The following is a 22,019-nucleotide window of genomic DNA, read 5'->3' as shown; positions in this document are numbered from 1 at the left end:
GATCCGGAAGTAGAGCTTCCAGTAGCGGAAGCAGATTTCCCAACCCGGAAGCGAATGTGAAGCCGCAAGCATGGCGTCGGCAGTGCTTGCCCTGAGGACGAGGGCAGAAGGTATCTCAGCGCACTGGTTATTGTGGGGCGAGCCAGCCGGGAGGCTGGGAAATGGAAACTAGATCCCATGGTTAACCCTGGGTGCCAAAGGAGAGAGGGACTCACGACCTTTGGAGGGCGGGTGTCTCCGGTCACGTGACTCGTGGTGGGCGGTGCTGCCGGAATAGAATGAGAGCGTTTCTTTAGATACTTCATCCTCTCCCTGCCCACGGGTTTAGTGGATCCCTTCGTAAATGAAGAAGAGTCAGTTCAAAAAAGTTCATCGAGTCATTATTCAGGACTTAGCTTTTGTTTTTGTAATGTAGTTTGCGTTTTAGTGCTGAGTTTTCAGGCGTATATGACCATGGCCCATGCTCAGGTCTGGTGAGACCCTGTGGAGCGTATCAGCATAAAGATAATTACAACCCCTGTGATTTCAGTAGGTACGACAATAAACGCGTAAATAACTTAGCTGTGGTTGTGATGAGCGCTGTGGAGAGTCCTAGATTAGGTCTTCAAGGAACTTTTCTGAAGGGATAATTATTAAGACCTGAAAGAGAGACCTAACCATCTGCGGAAAGAAAGCAAGAAAGTGACTCTATCCAGTTTTATATTTTGAGTAGCAAGTTAAGAGGAGGTGGGCTAGATGCAAATAAACAAACAGGAATGAAAAGGAAATCAGGTGGGACCAGAAATGATGCTGTTTGTAATACCTACACTTAGGAGCCTGAGGCAGGAGGATTGGCTCAGGTCCAAGGCCAGCCCGGATCGCAGTCTCAAAATCTATAAATAAATAAAATAACCATCATGGCAAACCATGGAAAACTGGACTAGTAGCCTTGCTATAGGATAATTTGGCCAGGATATTAGAGGTGATGGTCGTGAACTTGGAGGAACGTGGATGAATATGGCATCTGTTCTGAAGATGGGCTCCACAAGTCTTACTGGCCTGTGAAATGCGGGAAAAGGAGTAACCTGCAGGTTCTCCTTGTTTCTCACAAGAGCAAAGATTAATGAATGAAGCAATGTAGATGAGCAAAACGTCGGTCACCCATTAAGTCAGTGACTAAAGCCAGGTAGTGCGTGCCTGTAACTACAGTTTTGGTGTGAGGCTGAGGCCTGAGGATTGCAAGTTCAAGGCCTGCCTGGGCTACAGAGAGAAAAAAAATGGATGTTTAAAATTAGAAACCTTCCAATGGTGAACATAGAACATGTCTCTGTAAGTTCTTTTTTCCTTTGTTCTCTCTCTCTCTCTCTCTCTCTCTCTCTCTCTCTCTCTCTCCTCTCTCTCTCTGTATATTTTTAATTGGTTTTTTGAGACAGGGTTTCTTTGTGTAACAGCCCTACCTTTCCTGGAACTAGCTCTTGTAGACCAGGCTTGGCCTCGAACTCACAGAGCTCCGCCTGCCTCTGCCCCCCGAGTGCTGGGATTAAAGGCGTGCACCACCACTGCTTGGCGTTGAATGTTTTGTTTTATTTTTTGAGGCAGGGTCTTACTATGTAGCCCGGACTGTCCTGCTGGAACTCACTCTATAGACCAGACTGCCTTGAACTCACAGAGATCAGCTTCCCTCTGCCTTCTTAGTGCTGGGATCAAAGCGTTCATATGCCATTCTGTCTAGCCCGCTCTGTAATTTATAATCTCTAGCCCTGTATCCCAGCGAGTTTCTTGTGTTTTCATGAGAATTTGAGAAACCTAGGTAACTGGCCCTATGAGTTTATGCTTCAAACCCCCATAAAGCTTCTCTACAGATACTGACTGACATGATCCTGTAATCTTCCCTAGAGAGCTAAAAACAGACTGTCCATAATAGCTTGCAGTTTATCTGTGTGTTTTGCCTGTGTGATGTATATGCACCATGCTGTGCGCCTGGTACCCACAGAGGTCAGAAAAAGCCATCGGATCCCCTGGAACTGAAGTTACAGATGGTCATGAGCCACTGCATGAGGGAAAGAAATTGAACTGAGGTTCGCTACAAGAGCAGTCAGTGCTGTTAGCCTCTGAGCCACCTCTCCAGCCCCATTAATACACATTTTAGATAATGTTCTTTTAGAAGTGTTTTTATTCTTTGAGAATTTTATTCATATATATAATGTATTTTGACCATATCTACCCCTTCCAACTCCTCCCACGTCATTTGCCTTTTAAAATAAATGTTGTTAAGCAAGTCAGGATTAGGGGAGAGGTCAGATTAGTGCTGATCTAGGTTAAACATGTGACCTTTCTGAAATGGCCCACCCCCTGTCAGAAGCACCCTGGCAGGCTGCTGTCCTGGTGTACAGTTGACAGGTGGTCAGTGAGTGAGTGGCTAGCTAAGAAAGTGGTCAGTGGCGCCGAAGCAAAAGCCCCTTTGCCTGCCCGGTGACCTGGCCCTTCCCTATGGCATGAGACTGAATTTTGTTTTGTTTTTCTAAGGCAGGGTTTCTCTATGAAACAGTCCTGGCTGTCCTGGAACTCCCTCTGTAGATCAGGCTGGCCTCAAGCTCACAGAGATCCACCTGCCTCTGCTTCCCAAGTGCTGGGATTAAAGTCAGGTGCCGCCGCCACCCGGCTGAGATTGAATTTTGAAGCAGGTGGCTCTCTGGTGTCCACTTCTGTTTCTTTGTCCAACAGGGCTGAATGTGTTGGGAGCCGGAGCACACGATGTTTATTTCTTCCTCCGTTTATGCTCATTGCCTGCCCTTACACACACACACACACACACACACACACACACACACCACGCCACACTTCTCAGCTTATCTATTCCAGGCATGAATTGCTCCCTGCCCCGCATTCTCTGAACACCATACACTGACCTTAGCATTCCTGTTCCCTTTGTACATCTTCCATCTCTCTCATCTCCCTTGCTGCTGCTCAGCTTAGCACATGATCCACAGAGGCAAAGAAGGCGCATCCTGTTTGGAGCCCCTCAGCAGTGTTTCTGTTTGCTCTGCATTTACAGCCCTTTTCAGCCCCAAGACAGCTGCAGCTCTTGCAGTCAGATATGCGTCCAAGAAGACAGGTGGCAGCTCCAAGAACCTGGGCGGGAAATCACGAGGCAAGCACTATGGCATCAAGAAAATAGAAGGTGAGGGTGTGCCTTCGTTTCTGTTTTCCAGCTGCATCCCATGGATGCTGCCTTGCGCTTTCTTAGAAGAGCGGAACTGCCACTGCCGTGCAGTGCCTCGTGTGTACCCTCACAGTTCACCATTGCATGGGCTCCCCATTGAAGGGGTAGATGAAATCTAGGGAGGGGTACAGGCCCATTGAGTTCTGGTTTCCTAGCCATGCAACTAAAAAGAGGCTGCTGGGTGGCGCACGCATGCTGCATGCGTGTGTGCTTATGGGTGTGCGTGCGTGCGTGCGTGCGTGCGTGCGTGCGTGTGTGTGTGTGTGTGTGTGTGTGTGTTTCTAGCTATTTATGTAGGCCCATCTTGGAGATGTTTTCCAGGGGCAGGCTTGGCGGTTAGTGACAACCCTTGCAGTGTCATGATTTCCCAGCATTTTTGCTGTGCTTCTGGGATCACTGGTGCTGAGTCAGCTCAACTGTGGCCTTTTCTTTCAGGTTACTATGTTCATGCTGGGAACATCCTTGCCACTCAGCGTCACTTTCGATGGCACCCAGGCGCCCATGTGAGTTGCTCTCGCTCTTCCCCCTTTTCATTTTTATTTTTAATTTTCATGCTCATATGTCCTTGGCCCATCCCAATGAGGTGGATGTCATCTCTAGTTTATGGTTGAAATGCCAGAGGCTCAGAGAGTGGTGGAACCCTATTTAAGCTGAGATTTGCCTAACATTAGATCATAGCACTCATTTTTCTTTTCCATAGAAAATGGAAGTGGGTTATATAATATAATACATGGGGCATTTGCAGCTGCCTGAGGACCTAGAAACAATATGCTTAAAATACAGTTATCTTTGAAAGTGACAGACTTCTTACTGATGCGCGTGCTTTTCAGTGTTCTTATCAGTTTATAATTTTAAAACATTTCCCCTTATGACTCAAAAGGAAGAAATATTTTTATTCTACTAGAATTAGATTCAATAAATACTTTCCCTCAGTTAAAAGCAACATCAAAGAGGCTGGGAGATGGCTCAGCTTTAAGAGCGCCTGGGTTCAATCCCCAGCACCCACATGCTGAGTCACAAACATCTGTAACTCCGGTTCTAGAGGATCTGACACCCTCTCTGTCCTCGGTGGTAGCAGGCATGCGAGTGGTACACAGATATACATGTAAGCAAAGCACTCACATACATAAAATAAAAAATTTTAAACATCAGGTCCAGCATGTTGGTGTATGCCTTCAACCCAGGACTCAAGTCAAAAGCAGGCAATCTCTGAGTTCGAAGCCAGCCAGAACTACGGAGTGAGACCCTATCAGCAACCCCTACTCTCAACCCCTCCCAGAGAAAGGGACGTGAATAGTAACAGTAGAGGTGGATGCGTTTGAGCTAATATGCTCCAGGTTTTCATGTCCATTCATTCCATCCTTAAGGTGACCTTATGAACATAGTAGGGGGTTTATCCACAGTTTGCAGACACATTAAAGTAACTTGCCAAAGATCACGTGGTATTTAGCAGAGCTAGGATTTGAACCATATTATTATTGTGGTGGTGGTTTTTATTATTATTTTGTTGTTTGTTTGGTTAGGAAGGGTTTCATTATATTGCCCAAGCTGGCCTCGAATTCTCCATTCTCCTGCCATAGCCACCTGGATATTTGGGTTACAGCTGTGTGCCACCTCTCGTGGCTTGTGGACTCATGTTCTCAGAGAGAGATACCAAATAGTACTAGGCTGGTGCGTAAGACTTGCCACACATCAGTGTTCTGTTGTTTGTTTCTGAGACAAGGTCTCCTTGCTGTGCACCTCTAGGCCTGGAACTTTCCATGGATCCCCAGGTGGTTTTAAGATTGCAGTGATCCCTTCCTAAGTCCTGGCAAACATTGCAGGCATGCACCACCATGCCTTTCTCTCTCTTTTCTTAAAAAATGTCTGTCTGTCTGTCTATCCATCTAGCTAGCTAGATAGCTGTGTCTGTATGTGTGGATATCCTAGGAGGTCAGAAAAGAGTGTTGGATCCCCTGGGAAGTCAACTCAGGTCCTCTGGAAGAACAGCAAGTGCTTCTAGCCATTGAGTCATCTCTCCAGCCCCTCGGGTTTTACTGTACATCTAATTTCAAGTTGTAAAAGAAAAAAGTATAGGCAGTTTTTAAAAGTCTGTATTAAGGTACTGGTGAGGTAGCTCTGAGGTTAAGAGCACTGACTGCTCTTCCAGAGGTTTTGAGTTCAATTCCCAGCAAGCACTTGTTGGCTCAACCATTGATAATGAGCTCTGATGCCCTCTTCTGGCCTGCAGGCAAACGTGCAGGAGGAATACTGTATGCATAATACATAAATCTTTAAAAAATGCCTAGAGGTGCACATATTTCTGTATTAATTAAAGGCCCGAGCCTTGGGGTGACCGCCTGTCTTCCTCCAGCTGACCAGGTCTGTGTGTTGCAGGTAGGACTTGGAAGGAACAAGTGCCTCTATGCCCTGGAGGAGGGGATAGTCCGCTACACCAAAGATGTCTATGTGCCCAGTCCCAACAACTCAGAAGCTGTGGATCTGGTCACCAGTCTGCCCAAGGGGGCTGTGCTCTACAAGACTTTTGTCCACGTGGTTCCTGCCAAACCTGAGGGGACCTTCAAACTGGTAGCCATGCTTTGAAGTCCCTTTGAGACCACTGGGTGGAGACTGAAGCCAGGTCACAGGGCCATATTGAGGACATGGTCCCTAGAGAAGAGGCCTTGGATGGTGACTGCTGGAGACCCTTTGGTAGTGCTGATGTGAGCATCAATAAAGCTCGCTGGAGCCCTGCGTCTGTGCCATTTGGGGACAAGTCCAGATGGGGCTGCTTACTGCTCTAGTTCCTAGCCATTTTGTTCGTGTCCACTGAAGGAAAAGAAAGACCTATCAGCAAGGAGCTGAGGAAGGAGCATCCCCATCTTCCCCCATGTACATACCCTCTACGTGGCTGTTTCAGTGTCACACATTGCCCGTCCCTTTCATGCCTTCCGGCCTGGGGTCTGTCCACAGAGGCAGAGTGGGGCTTTCAAGTACCCTGGGGGTTTGGTAGCCTTTATCTTGTCCTGCCCAATGGGCCAGGACACTGTCCAGGCTGAGTAGATACTGTGTAAGAGTAATTCAGGCACCCAAGAGTTCTTCAGGCACCCAAAGCTTAGAGGGCTGAACAGTCCAGGCCCCAAGGACCATGCAGTCTGCTGGTGAGATTTGCCCTGCCATTTTGTCAAACAGTCAACACACGGTTGACTGCCGCAGGATTCACTGCTGGGTCCCTGGGCAGCCTCACACAGAATATCTCTCTGGGACACCATTATGACTAAGAAAAGCACAGGGAGCAAGGGAATCATGCACCAGTTACCCAGCTTCCCTTGCTCTGTCTGACCAATGAGCCCAAGGCCCAGGGCATGTTCCCGCCTCTCCAAACTTCTGACATCTTTTCCTCCGTTGTATTCTAGCCACATCAGACCCCTTCCCTGGCTGCAGGATGCTAGCACATACTTCCTCCCCCACTCAGAGGAGGCAGTACCAGAATCATCTGCGTTTCCCTGGGGAAACCTCTGTAGGTGGCCCAGGTGCAGGGGTCGGGAGCAGCTAAGCCTCAGGATGCAAGGCAAGCTGGGACACCAGGCTGTCCTGCAAGAGAGCAGATTCCTGACACCATCCTGTTATCCATCTGGTCATTCCAGTTGCTTCTGCTAAGTCCAGGCCCCCAGTGTGTCCAGGAAGCACTCGGGGAGAGAGTTCACTCCTTTCTGGCCACCAGCTAGCCCATTCTGTCCCTCTCTGTCAGCTCAGATGGCCTTTGGAAGGTCAGTCTGAACAGTGTTTTCTGCTCTCACCCCTCCATCCTGGGTCTGGTGCCAGAGTTGGAAGTTCAGAGCCTAGGGCCACAGCTCAAATTTATTTTGTTTCCTACATAGCTGCTGTATGGTACCCTGTCCCTAGGGAGGGAGAGGCCTGGCAGTGCTGGAGTTGCCCCATCCTGCCTACAGAAACCTGCTCTAGCTTTTCAGAGCTGGGCCCTTAGGGAGCTAGGAAGAGACAGACCTTTGTCTTCACTGAGGGTTGTCTGCAGTTTGTTTACCAATGGCGAGGGAGGGGCCTGACCAGGATGTTGTACACTTCTTGCTGCTGCTCTGAGCTGGAGGGAACCTGGGCTGGAGGATACAGGCTCAGGGGATGGCAAAGGCTCCTTCCCTAAGGAACAGTTGCTCCTGGTAGGCTGGAAGACAGTCCTCTGGTCAGCACCTATGCACAAAAGCTTTGTGCACCTGTAACCCCAGTGCTGGGAGCTAGAGACAGAAGGATCCCCAAGGCTTGCAGGCTAGCCCGCTGAAAAAACTCCAAGCCCCAGGTTCAGTAAGAGAGCTTGTCTCAAAAGGATAAGGCAGAAACTAGTAGAGTGGGATACCTGACATTGTCCTTGCACCTATGCATGTGTGCACACCCCTAACACATTTGTACACTAAAAAACAAGACAATGCTCTGAGGACCGTTGTGCTGTAGGTTGGTTAGCTGGGCCTGGCTGTGAGCTGAGGACCGTTGTGCTCTAGGCTGGTTAGTCGGGCCTGGCTGTGGGCTCTCGTATGCAGTCCACCTTGACAGCTTGATTTACTGCCAGTGTCTCATCTGCTGAATCCAGCTGGTAATTCTTTTTGTTCCTGTCCTAAGAATTGCTACTGATAAATTAAAACAAAATGTCGGGCAGTGGTGGTGGTCCACACCTTTAATCCCAGCACTCGGGAGGCAGAAGCAGGCAGATCTGAGATCGAGGCTGCCCTGGTCTACAGAGTTCTAGGACAGCCAGGGCTACACAGAAAAAACTGTCTTGAAAAACCAAAATAATAAACAAAGCAAACAAAACAACACCTTCACCATCTGGAGAGCTAGAATATAGTGTCAAAGATTCATTTAAATGGAAGTCAGTGTTAGCAACCATCTTCTCTCGACCAAAATGCCATTCTCTGTGTGTCCTTAGCACTTCCTGGCTGGCCAGCCACACCCTGTGAGAGCAGCAGAGAGCAGTGACAGTAGTTCTGGGGGCCTCCCTGCCCTCCCTGAAGAGTGCCGCACCACCAGCTTTAACCTGGGGCTCCTCGTTTCTCAGCTCTGCTTTCCTGACTTACTCCCTGAAGATGGGAAGTGCCAGACTCCAGAACTGCAAACAGCCCACCCTGGTACTGCTTCTAGATGGCCAGGAGCACCCTCTATTGGCACAGGAAAAAACGGTGCAGCCTGGGCAGCAATCAGCCACTTACTCCCCAAGCTAAGCCAAGCCGAGCTTTGCCCAGTGTGCCAGCGAAAGAAGTGAGTTCTAGAGGTCCAGCGTCTCCATTCTGACCCCCACATTATGCAAGGCACGAAGGGCCAATACTGAGCTCTACTGACGACAGGAGGAGAATCAGGTGGGAAGGCAGAAAGCTTGAGAAAGGCAAGGCAAGTGAAGAACTTTGACAGCATTCACTCAGGTCCTAGGGCGGCGGTTCAGTCCCTGCCACTGGCCGTAAGGGGACAAGCTACAGAACTAACCAGTGGGCTATAACCACAACCACCTGTTACTGAGCGGGCTACAAAGGTGGGACTTGAGTAGGTGGCAAGAAAGATGAAGCTTTGGGGGCTGGGCCTTAGCCCCTAAGCCAGCATTTACTGCAGTCTGGCCTGTGGTAGGTAAAGTGCCTGGTGGGGGCATTTTAGAACTGAATGCCACTAATGCTGGCCTGCTGGGCAGCATTGAGGAATCTAAGCTTCCCAGAGCTCATTTTCCCGCAGAAAGACGGCTGCACTGGAGAGTCATCCATGGGCTGGGTGGATTTTTGAACTGTTCTTGCTATAGGGATTCTTACTATTTCAAGGCTACCAAAGAACCAGCTAAGACTTCTAGAAAGCCCAGGGATCAGCCACAGCTCCCTCGTATGCAGGTAAAAATGTGGAGCCCCAGTGTGCTGGCTAGTTTGTCAACTTGACACATGCTAGGAGCACCTGAGAAGAAGGTACCTCAACTGAGAAAATGCCTCCGTTAATGGGTGTCAGGAGTCCCGCCACTGTGGGTAGCACCAGCCCTGGGCAAGTTGTCCCGGAAGGTGTAAGAAAGGCAGCTGACCAAGAGACTGCGGGCCGAGCCTATGAGCAGCATTCATGGTCTGTGTTTAGTGCCTGCCTCTAAGCTTCTGCTCTGGCTTCCCTTTGTGACGGACTATAAGCTCTAAGATGAAATAAACCCCGCCCTCCCCATGCTTTTAGCCATGGTCTTTAGCATAGCAGAAAGCAAACAAGGACATTCAGCATGGAGAGATAGAGATATATTTCCTCTGTTGCATATTTCAGACTTCACACTGAGCTTCAGGCACAACGCGACTCCCAGTTCTTCTGAGCGCCCCGACAGTCTTCCCACGCTGCCAGTGGGGCTCCCTCTTCCAGGACACACGTGGGAAACTGCACAGATCTCAGCAGGCTCTGACGCCCTGTATTTATAGGGCAGGGTGTGCTGGAAAGCCTGAGAGCCAGCCGCACCCCTACCCTAGGGTCTCCTGGCTACCAGACGAGCGAGCAGCTGTCCCACTAAAGCCCAGCTCCACAGCAGCCCCCGAAATCACCCGTTCTCCTGGCCTCGGAGCCTGATGGGACACCTGTACCTCTCAAGACCCTCAGCTGGGAACCCGTCAGCCCAGGCTGGGGATTGAGGCTCTGGAGGGTGAGGCAGACATAACCTCTCCAGAGCAGGAGCAGATGGGCTCGGTGTGCTTCCCATGGCCACAGCCCACTTCCTGGGCCTGCTCTGAGCCCTATTGCACATCTTCCTCCCTCTGTCACTCGTTTTAAATTTTAAAAAAGTACAAACTAGAGAGGGGCAGAGGAAGCGCCCCCCTCATGGTTCGGTAGACCTCTGACCTCTTGCAGGGCCATTAGCAGTAGTGAGCACTACACCCACCAGCCCTGCCTTCAGTGCAGGTTCCTTTTGGCTCACACGGGCACACTGCCTGGGCCTCTGGTTCTTGTCTGTGGGAGAGATGTCCCTCCGTTGTCGATAAGGTGCAATTCCCCGGCTCCTCCGGGTTGTGCTGGCTGGGGCCCTGCTACCTGAGTCGCCCATCAGCTTTGACAGGCCCCAGCTCTGATTTAGGGTCAGGAGACAGAGAGCTCCAGCTCGTCAGTCTGCAGAGCTCCAGGGAGGGACAAGCAGAGGGGCCTGTGGCACACAATCCTGCCACAGACCAGAAACTACTCAGCTCCCCATCTGTCCAGGCCTCAAGTGCAGGACCCGTAAGCTCTGTGCGCCTCTTGGCAGCCTCCTCCATGGTCTCTGGCTGAGGCAGGTTCAGGATGCCACTTAGGCCCTGGAAACTCTGCTCCATGTATTCATTGTGGGGTGGTCCCGCGTGCAACCAGCTGGCATCATCTGTGGGTACAGAACAAGCAGTTAGGCATGCCCTTCAGCCCAATGGAGGCCAATCCATGGGAGTCAGGGCTGGACACACAAGTTCCCATCCTAACCTTACCATGGTGGGGGGGGGTCTCATCTTATAGAGTGGACGGGGGCCGAGCTACAGAACTTTCTATGCCTATAAAATCATTAGTTGTGGCCAGGTGGTGGTGGCGCACACCTTTATCCTCAGCACTCCGGAGGCAGAGGCAGGTGGATCTCTAAGTTCAAGGCCAGCCTCATCTACAGAGTGAGGTCTAGGACAGCCAGGGCTGTTACAGAGTGAAACCCTGCCTCAAAAAACCAACAAACAAGTCATCAGTTGTATAAAACCAAGTGGTACTGAGCCTGGTCACTCACACTTATAGCTCTAACAAATATGAGACCGAGGCAGGAGGATTGCAAGAGTTTGAAGCCAGAATGGGCTTATTCAGTGAGTTCCAGGCAGTCTGGGATCCATTTTAAGACAGTGTCTCAGTAAATAAATAAGCAAAATTAAAAAGTAAGCATTCCTAAATTCCTAACTTTAGGATTTTTTTTTTTTTTTAAGCTGAGGTCAGAACCCTGGTCTTGCTGAGCTAAATCCCCAACCCTCCAACTTTAGACTCACATTGAACAAGGCATTTCTTGGCCATAGTAGCTCCCAGACCCCTTGGTAGCCTGTTCTCTACACAGGGCTGGCTTGACTTGGCTTTCCTTCCCACCCCCCTCTGTAGTAGCTCCCAGACCCCTTGGTAGCCTGTTCTTCACACGGGGCTGGCTTGACTTGGCTTTCCTTCCCACCCCCCTCTGCACCTTCTTCACCTCTACTCTATCCTCCTGTGCAGACACGAGCCAAGTTCATACCTCGGCTTAGAACACACTCGACCTATGTCCTCTGAGGTTTAGTCCCAGGCCTACCTGCAGAGCTAACTGCTCAGCCTGCTGTCTCCTTCATCCAATGGGGAAGTGGCTTGCCTGCCCTGTATCTGTCCCAGGCCCTCGTCCTTACTGCTCTGGGTTACTCCTGTTCTTCTTCGCCTTCTATGCATTGTGTGCAGTGGGGGCAGCTGCCTATGGGATGCCACCCACCACCACTCTCAGCCAGCATTCATTCCAGCACCTCCAGAGGTAAGCCCTGCAGGAGGGTGCTCAGCTTCCAGCTGCCCATGGCCTGTCCCCTTAGCCCCAGCCAAATCACCAGGGGGCCGTGTGAATCTGGCCATCCCAAGCTACGGTGGGACCCAGCGTGTCAAGGCCTTAATCTGGCTCTGCTGCACTGAGAGTATTATGTACGGAGGAGCATCAGAGACCGGACAGGATGTGGGACAAGATGCCTTAGCACACAACACCCCTAGTCCCCAGTGAGAGCGGAAGCATTTTCAGGGCTTTCCTTTTGCACTAACTCTGGCTTGAGTGACTTTGTCCCAGTCACCTAGGGGTGCCCCATAATGAAAAGGCTGAGTGAGTCATTCCTGAAGCCCAGGGCCCAGCTGTAAGGGCAGAGCCACATTTCCAACTGCAGTCAGCCTGATACTCTGGCTTCTCTTCCCCCACTACCACAATACAGGGACGGAAGACCACAGCCCTGCCTTCCCCTTCTACCACTTAGCCACGGGACCAGCATCCTGGGAAACCCTGTTCTACCTGGGATCTGGGCATCATCTGGGCATCATCCTCACCTTTCCTGAGAGGTAGTTTGCGGTTGAAGGTCAACGGCAGCACAAGGAAGCGAGTCTCACCCAGGGGCTCCCAGAACTGAAGCAAGCGAACAGTCCAGGCTCCTGGCCGCAGCGGCCGGCTCAGGGGGGGCTTGTACTGCGTGACCTCGGTGTCCGCATCTACCGTGATGTCATATGACGTGGCCACGACATAGGTGGGGTCAATCCAGACCACAGTGGCTGTGAGGTTGGGGCCCCGGGCCCAGCGCTGCATAGCTACAGGCTCATCCAGGGGTCCCAGAAGGCCCCCAAAATTCCGGAAGAGACGTTCTTTGGGGTCCCATTCAGTGCCAACCTGCAGGGAGGGAGGCAGCTGGGCAGAAGCTTAGGAGAAGTTCTTCTATCTGCTCTCATGCCGCCTCTTCTGGTGTAACCCCTGGTCAGCCACTACCGCTTTCAGGTTCCCTATCTTCAAACTGAAAGGGCGAGTCTACAACTGAAGCCTCTCTCCCAGCTCTGAGGTTTATTCCAGGCTGCCACCTGAACCCTTATTTGGTGGGGCCCATAAAGGCAGACCACCCCCCACAAAGCCAGAACCTGTAGGAAAGGACACCCCAAGCTCATCTGGACTGTCCAAGCCCAGGAATCCTAGCACTTTAGGCCATTAGAACCAACAGTTCCGTCCCTAGGCCCTGTGTCATCTGAGAGGACCCCTTAGTGTACGCCTATGAGGGTGGCATAGGTCTATCTGTGCCGGCATCCCCAAGGTTGCCGTGTTCGGGAAAGCAGAGCCCAGAGAGCCCAGCCCATAAAGGTCTGATGGAGTCCTTACCCCTCCCTTGGTGTCTGTCCCTCTCTTCCCACTCCCTGCGTCTTGCTGGGGGTCAGGAGAAAGCAAGGGGGAGGACCTGTCCCACCTCCAGACTCTGGAGCCGGCTGGCCTGGTCACTGCGCCCCAACAGTTTCAGCGACCCCTGGGGCATCAGCCACATCTCAAGCGTCTCTGCTGGCCCCTGGGCTGAGGGCTGCACCGCCTGCGTCACCAGGTAGCCCTGGAAATGGTCGTCATAGAAATACAGGTGCACGCTGGACGGCAACCCCCTGGGCTCAAACCTAGGAAGGTTTCAGCAGGGAGAAAGGGAGATGCCATCAGCACACCTGACACCACCTTGAGTCCCAGGGAGGGACACTGGGGAGCCCTGGCCCCAGGACTTTCTTTGGTTCCAAATCTCACACCCCATATGATCCTAGCTCTTTTTTACCCAGCTTAAATTTTTTTTTTTTCCCTGCCGGGGCTTACTATGGACAGGAGCTGTCTCTGATTTGTGTCCCCCCTTAAGGCACCATACTCTAAGGGCCTGCTCTATGTCAGAAGTGGGGGTCTTACCTGCAGAGTGCAGTGGCCTGTGGGGGTACAGCAGTGGCAGCATGACGCAGGCTGAGACGGGCAAAGGCTGTGTAAGCAGTGAGTAAGACATCGCTGAGTCCACCAGGGCCATCAGCCATGTCATAGGTGTTCTCCCAGTAGGCCTTGAGGGCTGGGGTGCTGGGTGGGTAGCTGCCATACAGGTGGAAGTCCAAAATTTCCAGGACTTCCTGATTCACAGTTGACTCAAACTTCCGGGCAAAGAAGGTGGGTCTGGAGACTTGCTGGAGAGGAAGAGACAAAGAAGATGAAGGGCTCTGGGGCCCCAGAACACAGCAGGGAGCAGGGGCTCTTTCCAGCTCGGTCTCTTTGACTTTTCCACCTGCTGCTGCAGCCCAGCTCCACGGAGCTAGCTGCTCCAGGTGGAAGCCCACCCTGTCCTTCTGACCCAGAATGCTTATGGGGGAAAAAGCTGGGTCGCAGGCTTCTGGGTCCGAGGGAGTGTACCTGAAGCCGCAGGAAGTCCTGCGGCTTGAAGTCGTTGGGAGAGCAGCCACACCAGTCCACGATGTGCTTGTACTGGCATTTGCAGCCCAGCTTACGGTTCCAGTTGGTGACACGCAAGTTGTTGTCCACAAGGCTCTCACAGGCCGGGCTATTCTCCAGCACTGTGTGGAAGAAGGACTGCAGGTGGCAGGAGAGGGGGACGGGTGAACCAAGGGCCATTCAACCAGTGCCCACCCTGGCTTTGGCGCCTACTTGGTCACCCACCTCGGCGGGAAGCAATGTGTAGGTATAGAACTGGCGAAGCTGGGCCACGAGGGGATCGTCTGTATACACCACGTATTCCACAAAGCTACGCGTCAGCACAAACCAGTCAGAGCCGCCATCCACCACGATGCCCGCTGGGATCTGCCGTTCACCCAGGCGCCACATGTGGGAATCACACTCATGGAAAAGCCGGTCCAGGCCTTGCTTCTTGATGAACCTGAGGGAGGTCCCACAGAAAGGAGCCTAAGCCTTCTTTCTACCTGGCAACCAGCATGCCTTCACCTATGACTGGGTTAGGGGCTTTACAACCCAGGGCTGAGGCCATTGGGTGCCCTTGGGTGAGAGGCACTGTGCAAGACATCAGGGCCTCCTTCCCCACCACCTATCTCACCTGGAATTGTCTCGCCCATGTGACTTGAGGAAATTCTTGTCCCGGTTCTTGGATAAGAATGCCACCAGCTCCTCATTTGTCCTGGTGAGGGAAGGAATTTGTGTAGCTGGGGCTCAGTCCCTGTCCCAGAACAGACGCCTCTAGCCCGAATGACCTTTACCTCTTCCCTTCCTTTCCCACAGGAGCTACTACATCATGTGCCTGCCCCTTGTCTGGGGTGATGATACCTGAGGAACCCAGAGAATACGCCATCCCTCCTCCACCTTTGCTATCTGACCCGGCGCTCCGGGTCCAAGCCTCGGGCTCTTCCTCCTCATTTCTCATTATCCCCGATCGTCAGGACACCTCTCACTAGCCCCACACCCCAGTTCTCGCCTAGGGTCAAGGGACCAGGTCTGGGATGTGGGGACCTCAGAATGCAATGGCAAGCAAACAAAATGGATCCTGCGACCCTGATGCCACCGATGGGGCTCCACGCCCACCCATCCTCACACCTGGTTGGATAGTCAGTGGCACTCAGGTTGATGAAGAAGTCCCAGGCCCAGCCAGGGATTTCCAGCAGGTCCTTCATGCTCCGCAGGTACATCCTCAGAAGGCTGGCCCCGCCCCAGATGGTGACCATGCGCCAAGGAGTCACCCGCACATTATCATAGTGCTGGGCCAGCTCCACCACCTCCCGGTACAGGTAGTTGGACCGCTGAGGAAGAAAGGGATGGATGGTCAGGAGATGGAGCTGGGCACCAGAGCTGGAGCCCCCACCCATCTGGGATCCGCCATCTTATCCTCGACCAGTGTGGACCTCAACTGTAGTTATCTGAGCCGACCTGTCTACAACCTCCAGTCTCTGCTCTGCTCACCCAGGTCCTCTGGGTCTCCCCGGCCCACAGTACCTTATCCACGTGGATATAAAAGAAGTGCTGCTCATGGTAGACAGCCTTGAGAAGACGCTTGAGCTGGCGGATGGCACGGCCATGAACCACCAGCATGTAGGCGATGCGGACTGGAGGGCCACCAACAGGCTGCTGGGCCCGAGTCTCTTCCCACTGGATGCCAGGGCTCATCTTGCCTGAGTGGAGTAGACAGGGACACTGGTGAGATGGGGGAAAGGCTACCTGCCTGCCTCCCAATAGGAGAAGCCTAGACTGGGAGACCTGGTCTCAGCTCCCTCTCTGCCAACTGGTACGTTCATTTAACATGACTTTAGACAAGGAGGGCCATCTGGGATATGAGCAAGAAGACCTGGGCCACATCACCTCCCGTCAGTTCCTGGGAAGGACCAGAGTACCCTAGTCCCTCACCAGGCAGCTGGCAGTGCCGGGGCACAGCCTTGGGCATGAGGCTCCCAGCTTGGTGCAGGCACACTACGTTGGCGATCTCCTGTTGGCATTGCTTGGTGCTGGCCCGGGCCAGTGCTGACAGTGCATCCTTGCCCACAATCTCGCACTTAGGAGTGAAGCTGTTGTCCGTGGGCTGGGGGGCCCCCTCCACGCTCCCTGTGTCTCCATGTGGTGGGAAGCCAGCAGCTCCCATCAGTGCCTCTCCAGCTGCTGCTCCACTCAGGTTCTGGCGGCCTGGTGCCTCTGGAGGTGGGGCAGGCGGGACCCGGCGGCTAGCTCTTTGGCGGCTGGTTACTGCCCGCACCACCTTGGCCACAGGCACGCCTGGGCCCTCAGCACGGCCCCGCCAGCGCCCATGCCTTTTACCAGCACTGCTCCTGCGCCCTGCAGAGCTGTCTGTGTCCTTAGAGCCCTCACCAGGGTCTAGTGGTCGTGGCTTCCTCTGCCTTCCTTTCTGTAAAAGACATGCAGATCATAGTTAGTCATTCACCTTTTCCCCCGGCCGCAAGTTCCATCTTGGCCGAGGTCACTTTGAATTGTAGAAGCTCTTCACCATCATATACCTAGAAGAGTCCTGCTCACTCAATAACTCTGTACAGACAGCGACACTCCAGGGGCAGCTGGCTCAGGTGGCTTCCGTACTCCTCCTACCTCAGCGATCGCCCCTCACATGGTCTCCAGATTACATATTGTATAGCACGGTACTTCCTTCGCCTGCTCTGGGCTCACGCCACTTTCTCTTTCAGTATATTTTAAAATACATGTTCATGCCTTCTCCAAGAAACCCTGCAGGGGACCCAGGAGTGCCCCCGCTGAAATCCATGCCTCCTACCGGGGGCTGTCTGGGAAGACAGCCTTAACCGCCACTTGCATCCAAAGCATTGGTTGCACTAAAGCTCTTCACATGGGAAGACTGAGGCTGCAACAGGGGAGTAGCTCAGGAGGGAGGAGGGAGTAGTCATGAAGCCTGAGACTCTACTATTGGATGGATCTCCCAGGAAGCTGAAGGTACCCTGTGAATAACAGGGGGACCCAAGTAGAGCAGGCAGAGGAAGGCTTCAGGCACAAAGCAAGTCTGTCAGGCAAGCCCAAAGAGGGGCAGGAAGCTCCATAGCCACCAAAGGCAGCCCTGTGGCCAGCAAGGCAATCTGTCCCTGGCTGGAAACCTGAGGTCCAGCCAGCTGAAGGCCCACAGCTGGAGGTAGCCAACCTCTGTATTTGTGACAGGATTTCTCAGGTGGACAGCACCTCATCTGCCCCAGAGCGGGGGCACACTGAGCTCAAAGACCCGAGATGTTCCTCTAGCAGACTGTAAACTGAGAAGCCATGTCAGACCATCTCCCCAGGGGCTGATAGAATAGCTGGCACATGAAGGACATTTGGCTAATGCCTGTGAGTGGGAAGGGGCAAGGGGAGTCCCGTGAGTGCTCTGGCCTGCTGTTACCACACCACCAGCCACCGAGCTTCTCTGATCACAGTCCCTCAGCTGGGAAAGTGGGGATCAAATGAGACACCTCTTCTCTCCACATGTCTATGGAACTCTCTGCTTCATTCCCACCTCCTTCCTGGGCCCAGGTCGCGTCCCTTCACCCCAACCGGCATTGCTGGCTCAAGTTCTGTATTGGCTGTGCCTTCAGTCTGGGTGCCCTCCGTGGATGCCCCACTGCTCAAACCCTTGCCTCCTCAAGTCTCTGCTCAGACTGTGTTTCTCAACAAGGCCTCCCTGGACCGAAAGCTCTAGCCTCCCTCATCCCATTTTACTGTTCCCACAGAAATCTGATGATCGTGGACCAACAAAACGGCTTGGCAGATAAAGGCCCTTGCTAACAAGTCTGACAACCTGAGCTGGATCTCTGGGACTCACGTGGCAGAAAGAGAGAAATGACTCCCACAGATTGCCCTTTGAGCTCCACGTGCGTGCCAAGGCACAAGTTCACCCACCCACCCACCCACATATACACACATATGCAACAGTAATACATTTTCCTAAGAAACACGCTGACCTCTTCAACCATCCTAACATGAACTTATTTATTTCGTGCCCTTCTGTCTGTCACTCACATGGCTGTAAACGCTGCCAGGGGGTGTTCAGCTTGTTTCTCCAGTGGCATATTCAGAGTCCAGAAGAGTGTGTCACAATCATAAACAGTTAAGTCATGCTCAGATGAATGGCTGTAAAGGTCTTGGTGTGGGTATTGTGTTCACAAAGGTTGCTGTCCTTTTCATTATTACTGGGCACTGAGACAGCAATAGTCAACGTGAGGCCAAGGCTTAGGCTGTCACACATGGTGGACTCAGGGTGGCATACAGTGTGAGCTTCCCCTGCTCTTTTTCATAGGAACAAGGAGGAGCCTGGGAGCTGCCTTCAGGTTCTCCACAGTACCCAGGCCCCCTGTTCAGCACCTAGATGGATCAGCGATGTCTTCAGAGGTGCCCAATAAGTTACCTCTGAGTGTACTTATGTCTTAATGTCTGAGACATTAGAGCAGTCAGGAGACCCTGTTCCAAGCTCACGTTGAGGAGGGCACCCTGGGCTGGCCAACCTACAGAGTAGTGGCGTCTGACCCAGCCACACAGCAAGCACAGGAAGACATCCCCAAGATTAGGTGGGTAGTGATGGCAAAGAGGAGTGATCTAGGGGTCAAAGCCTATATCAGTGCATCAGGAGGCTGGTGAAGAGGGTAGTGCAAAAGGGCACAGAGCCAGGCTGGCTGTGGTGGGAGACAGGATGTGGGAGGAAATAGGCAGGTTGGTGCCCCGCACTGCAGCAGGGAGCTGGCTGACCCTGAGAAGGACAATCCCAGAGGAGGCTAGGGACCAGAAGGCAGCAATAAGCAAACAGAAAGGCCCTGGTGGATAGCCAGCCCCGACTCCTGAACTCTCTCTGGTAGGTCCCAGCCTCACCTCAAGCTATGTCTCTTAACAGACTGCGGTCAATAGCAGGATGGTATATAGATCAGGGTGGTCCCCTGGCTGGGTGCATTCTGGCCTGAGAGACGCCCCCCTGCCAAGGAGGTATATAAAGTCCTCTGCCACTTCCTGACTCTGAAAATCCTAGAATCCTCCCTAAGCCACGAAGAAAGCTCACACAGAAATGCCCACCCCCGCCCCACATGCTCCCACCCCGGACTTCTCAGGCTGCATTTAAAACAAGTGCTGAACGGACGTCAGTGAAAGCTTTGAATGCCGTCACGTGGCTCTTTGGGGGCTCGTGATCATCCCAGGTAACCACTCTCACCCCTCCGCGGGCAGCAGAGTGCTTTCCTTAAATGCTCATTGGCTCCTGCTGTGGAGCTTTCCGCAGCACTTACAATAAAACCCACTCAAGTCCCTTTCTGTGGTCTCTTCGGCCATACAGGATGGAACCATCTTTGGGGAAAGTGCCCCACCCTCTACCCATTCATTCCCCAAGGATCCCCAGCTTAGCCCACTCTCCTGAGACCCCTCTGCTCAAACTCTCCTGCCCACCTCTTCCTGGAGGAAGCCGTTCCCAGCCTCCCGAGCTGATCCAGCCCCTGATTATTCTAGCTTCCCTGCTCCGTCTGCCTCTCCCTGTAGACCGTCTGCCCTGCAGGCCAGGACTTCACCTATTCTTTATTTCTGTATTCCCCATATGAGCACAGTGCCTGATAGGAGAGAACTTAGTATGTGCTGACAGGCTGAATGAATGAATGAACGTATGTCCCAGGGTGCAATGCTGAGACCATGTGTTATGTTCCGACAGCCTGGCAGGTGCTGAGAATTCCCCCAAGCATTCACAGGGACAGCTTGACTTCCTGGTTTTCATCACCCAACAAAATCGGTGCCACTGTTACCCCCAAAAGAAGGAGAAGTGGATGGAGGTGGTCCGCCTGACAGCGGAGCCAGGACAAGGCCATGAAGAGAGCAGGCTCTTCTGCGTGCTGACCTCAAATGCTACACCATGCTCCTTCACAACCCCAGTCTGGTGAGGTGGCTGCCAGGGCTCCAGTTTTTGGGCCACTGGGGACCTTTCTCCATTCCAGTCTAGGGTTCCTTTCTTGGCTTTAGCCAGGGGTGTGAGTGTGTGAGTGTGTGTGTGTGTGTGTGTGTTTGGTGGGAGAGACCCCGATTCTCTCACCTGTCTTCAATTCCCCATCCCCAGCTCTGGGCCGAGCAGCAGGGCCTCAGCTCATGCACTGACTCCGACAACCAGCCGCTGAGCCACCCACTCTGAGAAGGCTCAGATGCCCTGATGTGCACTTCTGCTCTTCTCCCGGTCCTCACCAGCATCCTGGCTCACACACCAGGCTCCTCACCTCTCCCCACCTCTGTGGCCCACTCCATCGGAGGTGTCCCAGTTGCCCAAAGAAACTTCATCATCTGATTGAAACTTTCTACTGGTCTTTATGCTCAAAGAACAAGCTCACTCCCTACACAAGCCAGCTTCCCCACGACTGTCCTCAGCTCCTATTGGGGTCATGGTCCCAAGTCTCTCTGTTCCTGGTCCCCTCACCAGCCTGAAACTGGAAGGGCAGCTCTTCTCCCAGTCTCCACACCAGGTCTTTGGAACTGACCAGAAGGGGAAGGTGTTCAGGCTCTATGCCTTCACCCTGTCAGGTAAAACCCAAAAGGATATGACAACAGAGCCTCTCTCCCAGAACCCTGGAGACACAGGAACAAGAACTCCTGACCTCTGGCCACAGCTTAGGGTTTTGATTAGGCAAACCCTCTCCACTTTTCCAGAACGGACGCCTAACCTACACTACAGGAGGGTGTGTCTGAGCCTGCAACTAAAAAGACACCAGTCAAAAGTAAAAACAACGCTAGGATCAGGGGCTGGGGCTCTGATCTGCAGCTGCTATTCCTATTACCCCAGAGCAAGAGATGGCAGGCTCCCTCCTTTGAAGTCCTGAGGCTAACTCAATGGCTCACCTTCCATTCCCATCCCCTCCTTAAGATTCACCCGGGTTCTTCCCTGGTTGAGAAAGCCACGCCTTGAGGACATTTCAGTTTTTTTGTTCCCTTGGGGTCACTCCTGCACTCTATTCCGGGGTATACACTTTGTCACAGGCCATAAATCCACCCCCTAAGTTCCACTTCACCGACAAACGCTGCTTCTCAGGCGCAGCTGAACACAGATGCTCGGGGTCCCTCGGCCCCCACTCCTCCGCCCACGGCGCGTTCACCCCCCCGCCCCCTCCCAACTTCAGAAAGTTTGGCCTGAGGCTTCCCACCTTCAAGTAGGTTAGGGCCCAGTCGCTCCTCCTAGCCCCGATCCCCGTGCCTGACCTTCATCGCTCTCCGGGACGGAGACCACCCCACCATGACCCGCTCTTCCCTCCGCGGCCCCCATTCCTCCAGCTGCCCCGGCCTCCGGGTCACACACCGCTCCCACACGCAGCCCGCCAGGCCGGCCTGGGAAGGGAGTGTTGGGGGACGGAGGTAGGGCTCCAGGAAGCTGCCTGCGCCCTGTACGCACGCGGCCCGTGTCCCACTTGCCTGGCCGGGGCCGCCCGCAGCCCCGCCAGGACCCCGCGCGCCCCCGCGCCCGGCCTGCCCGCCCGCACGGCCGTCGGAGCACCTCTCCCGGCTCGTCCTCCTCCAGGCCGCTGAAGCTCCACACCACCAGGCCCTGCAGCAGCAGGATGGCCAGTGCCGTGGCGATCGCCAGCTTGTAGCGCCGCACCAGCTTCTGCACCCGCGCGCTCGCCACCATCTTCCTGCCCGGGACGCTGGGCGCGCGTCCGGCCCTGCAAACCGGCCGCGGGCGTGCGCATGGGCGCGGGAACGAGAGCCCCACGCCCCGCCCACATAGGCGGAGCGGGGGCGGAGTCCTATGCTCCACCCTCTCGCGGGCTGGGCAGGAGGCAGTGAGCCGGTCTTCCGCTCCTATCTCGTAGGAGGGTTCTAGGCGCTCTGGGTCCCTTCCACGTCTCCAAGCGTGTCTGCGTGTGGGATCACCACCTCCTGGCAGCAAAAGCATTGTCCTGG

The 22,019-nt window shown here is 53.4% G+C and overlaps 2 protein-coding genes across 2 annotated transcripts; one reads left to right on the top strand and one right to left on the bottom strand.

Annotated features, from left to right (window-relative positions):
• The first annotated feature begins 31 nt into the window (after positions 1–31).
• Positions 32–5,935, top strand: Mrpl27 (mitochondrial ribosomal protein L27). The gene is made up of 4 exons (XM_038327593.2): positions 32–110; positions 3,035–3,160; positions 3,638–3,705; positions 5,579–5,935. Exons 1-4 carry the CDS (start codon positions 71–73, stop codon positions 5,783–5,785), a joined length of 441 nt encoding a protein of 146 aa, XP_038183521.1. The 5' UTR covers positions 32–70; the 3' UTR covers positions 5,786–5,935.
• Positions 5,936–9,426: 3,491 nt separating this feature from the next.
• Positions 9,427–21,812, bottom strand: Xylt2 (xylosyltransferase 2). The gene is made up of 11 exons (XM_038328490.2): positions 21,610–21,812; positions 16,029–16,521; positions 15,621–15,796; positions 15,225–15,427; positions 14,731–14,811; positions 14,340–14,556; positions 14,076–14,252; positions 13,590–13,852; positions 13,120–13,315; positions 12,224–12,557; positions 9,427–10,538 (listed from the first exon to the last, which is right to left on the bottom strand). Exons 1-11 carry the CDS (start codon positions 21,742–21,744, stop codon positions 10,216–10,218), a joined length of 2,598 nt encoding a protein of 865 aa, XP_038184418.1. The 5' UTR covers positions 21,745–21,812; the 3' UTR covers positions 9,427–10,215.
• Between the last annotated feature and the right edge of the window lie 207 nt (positions 21,813–22,019).

The sequence above is a fragment of the Arvicola amphibius genome, chromosome 4, assembly GCF_903992535.2.
Source record: "Arvicola amphibius chromosome 4, mArvAmp1.2, whole genome shotgun sequence".
Lineage (NCBI taxonomy): Eukaryota > Metazoa > Chordata > Mammalia > Rodentia > Cricetidae > Arvicola > Arvicola amphibius.
Note: the sequence above shows the minus strand (reverse complement) of the source record. Positions and strands in the feature narration are given on the sequence as shown.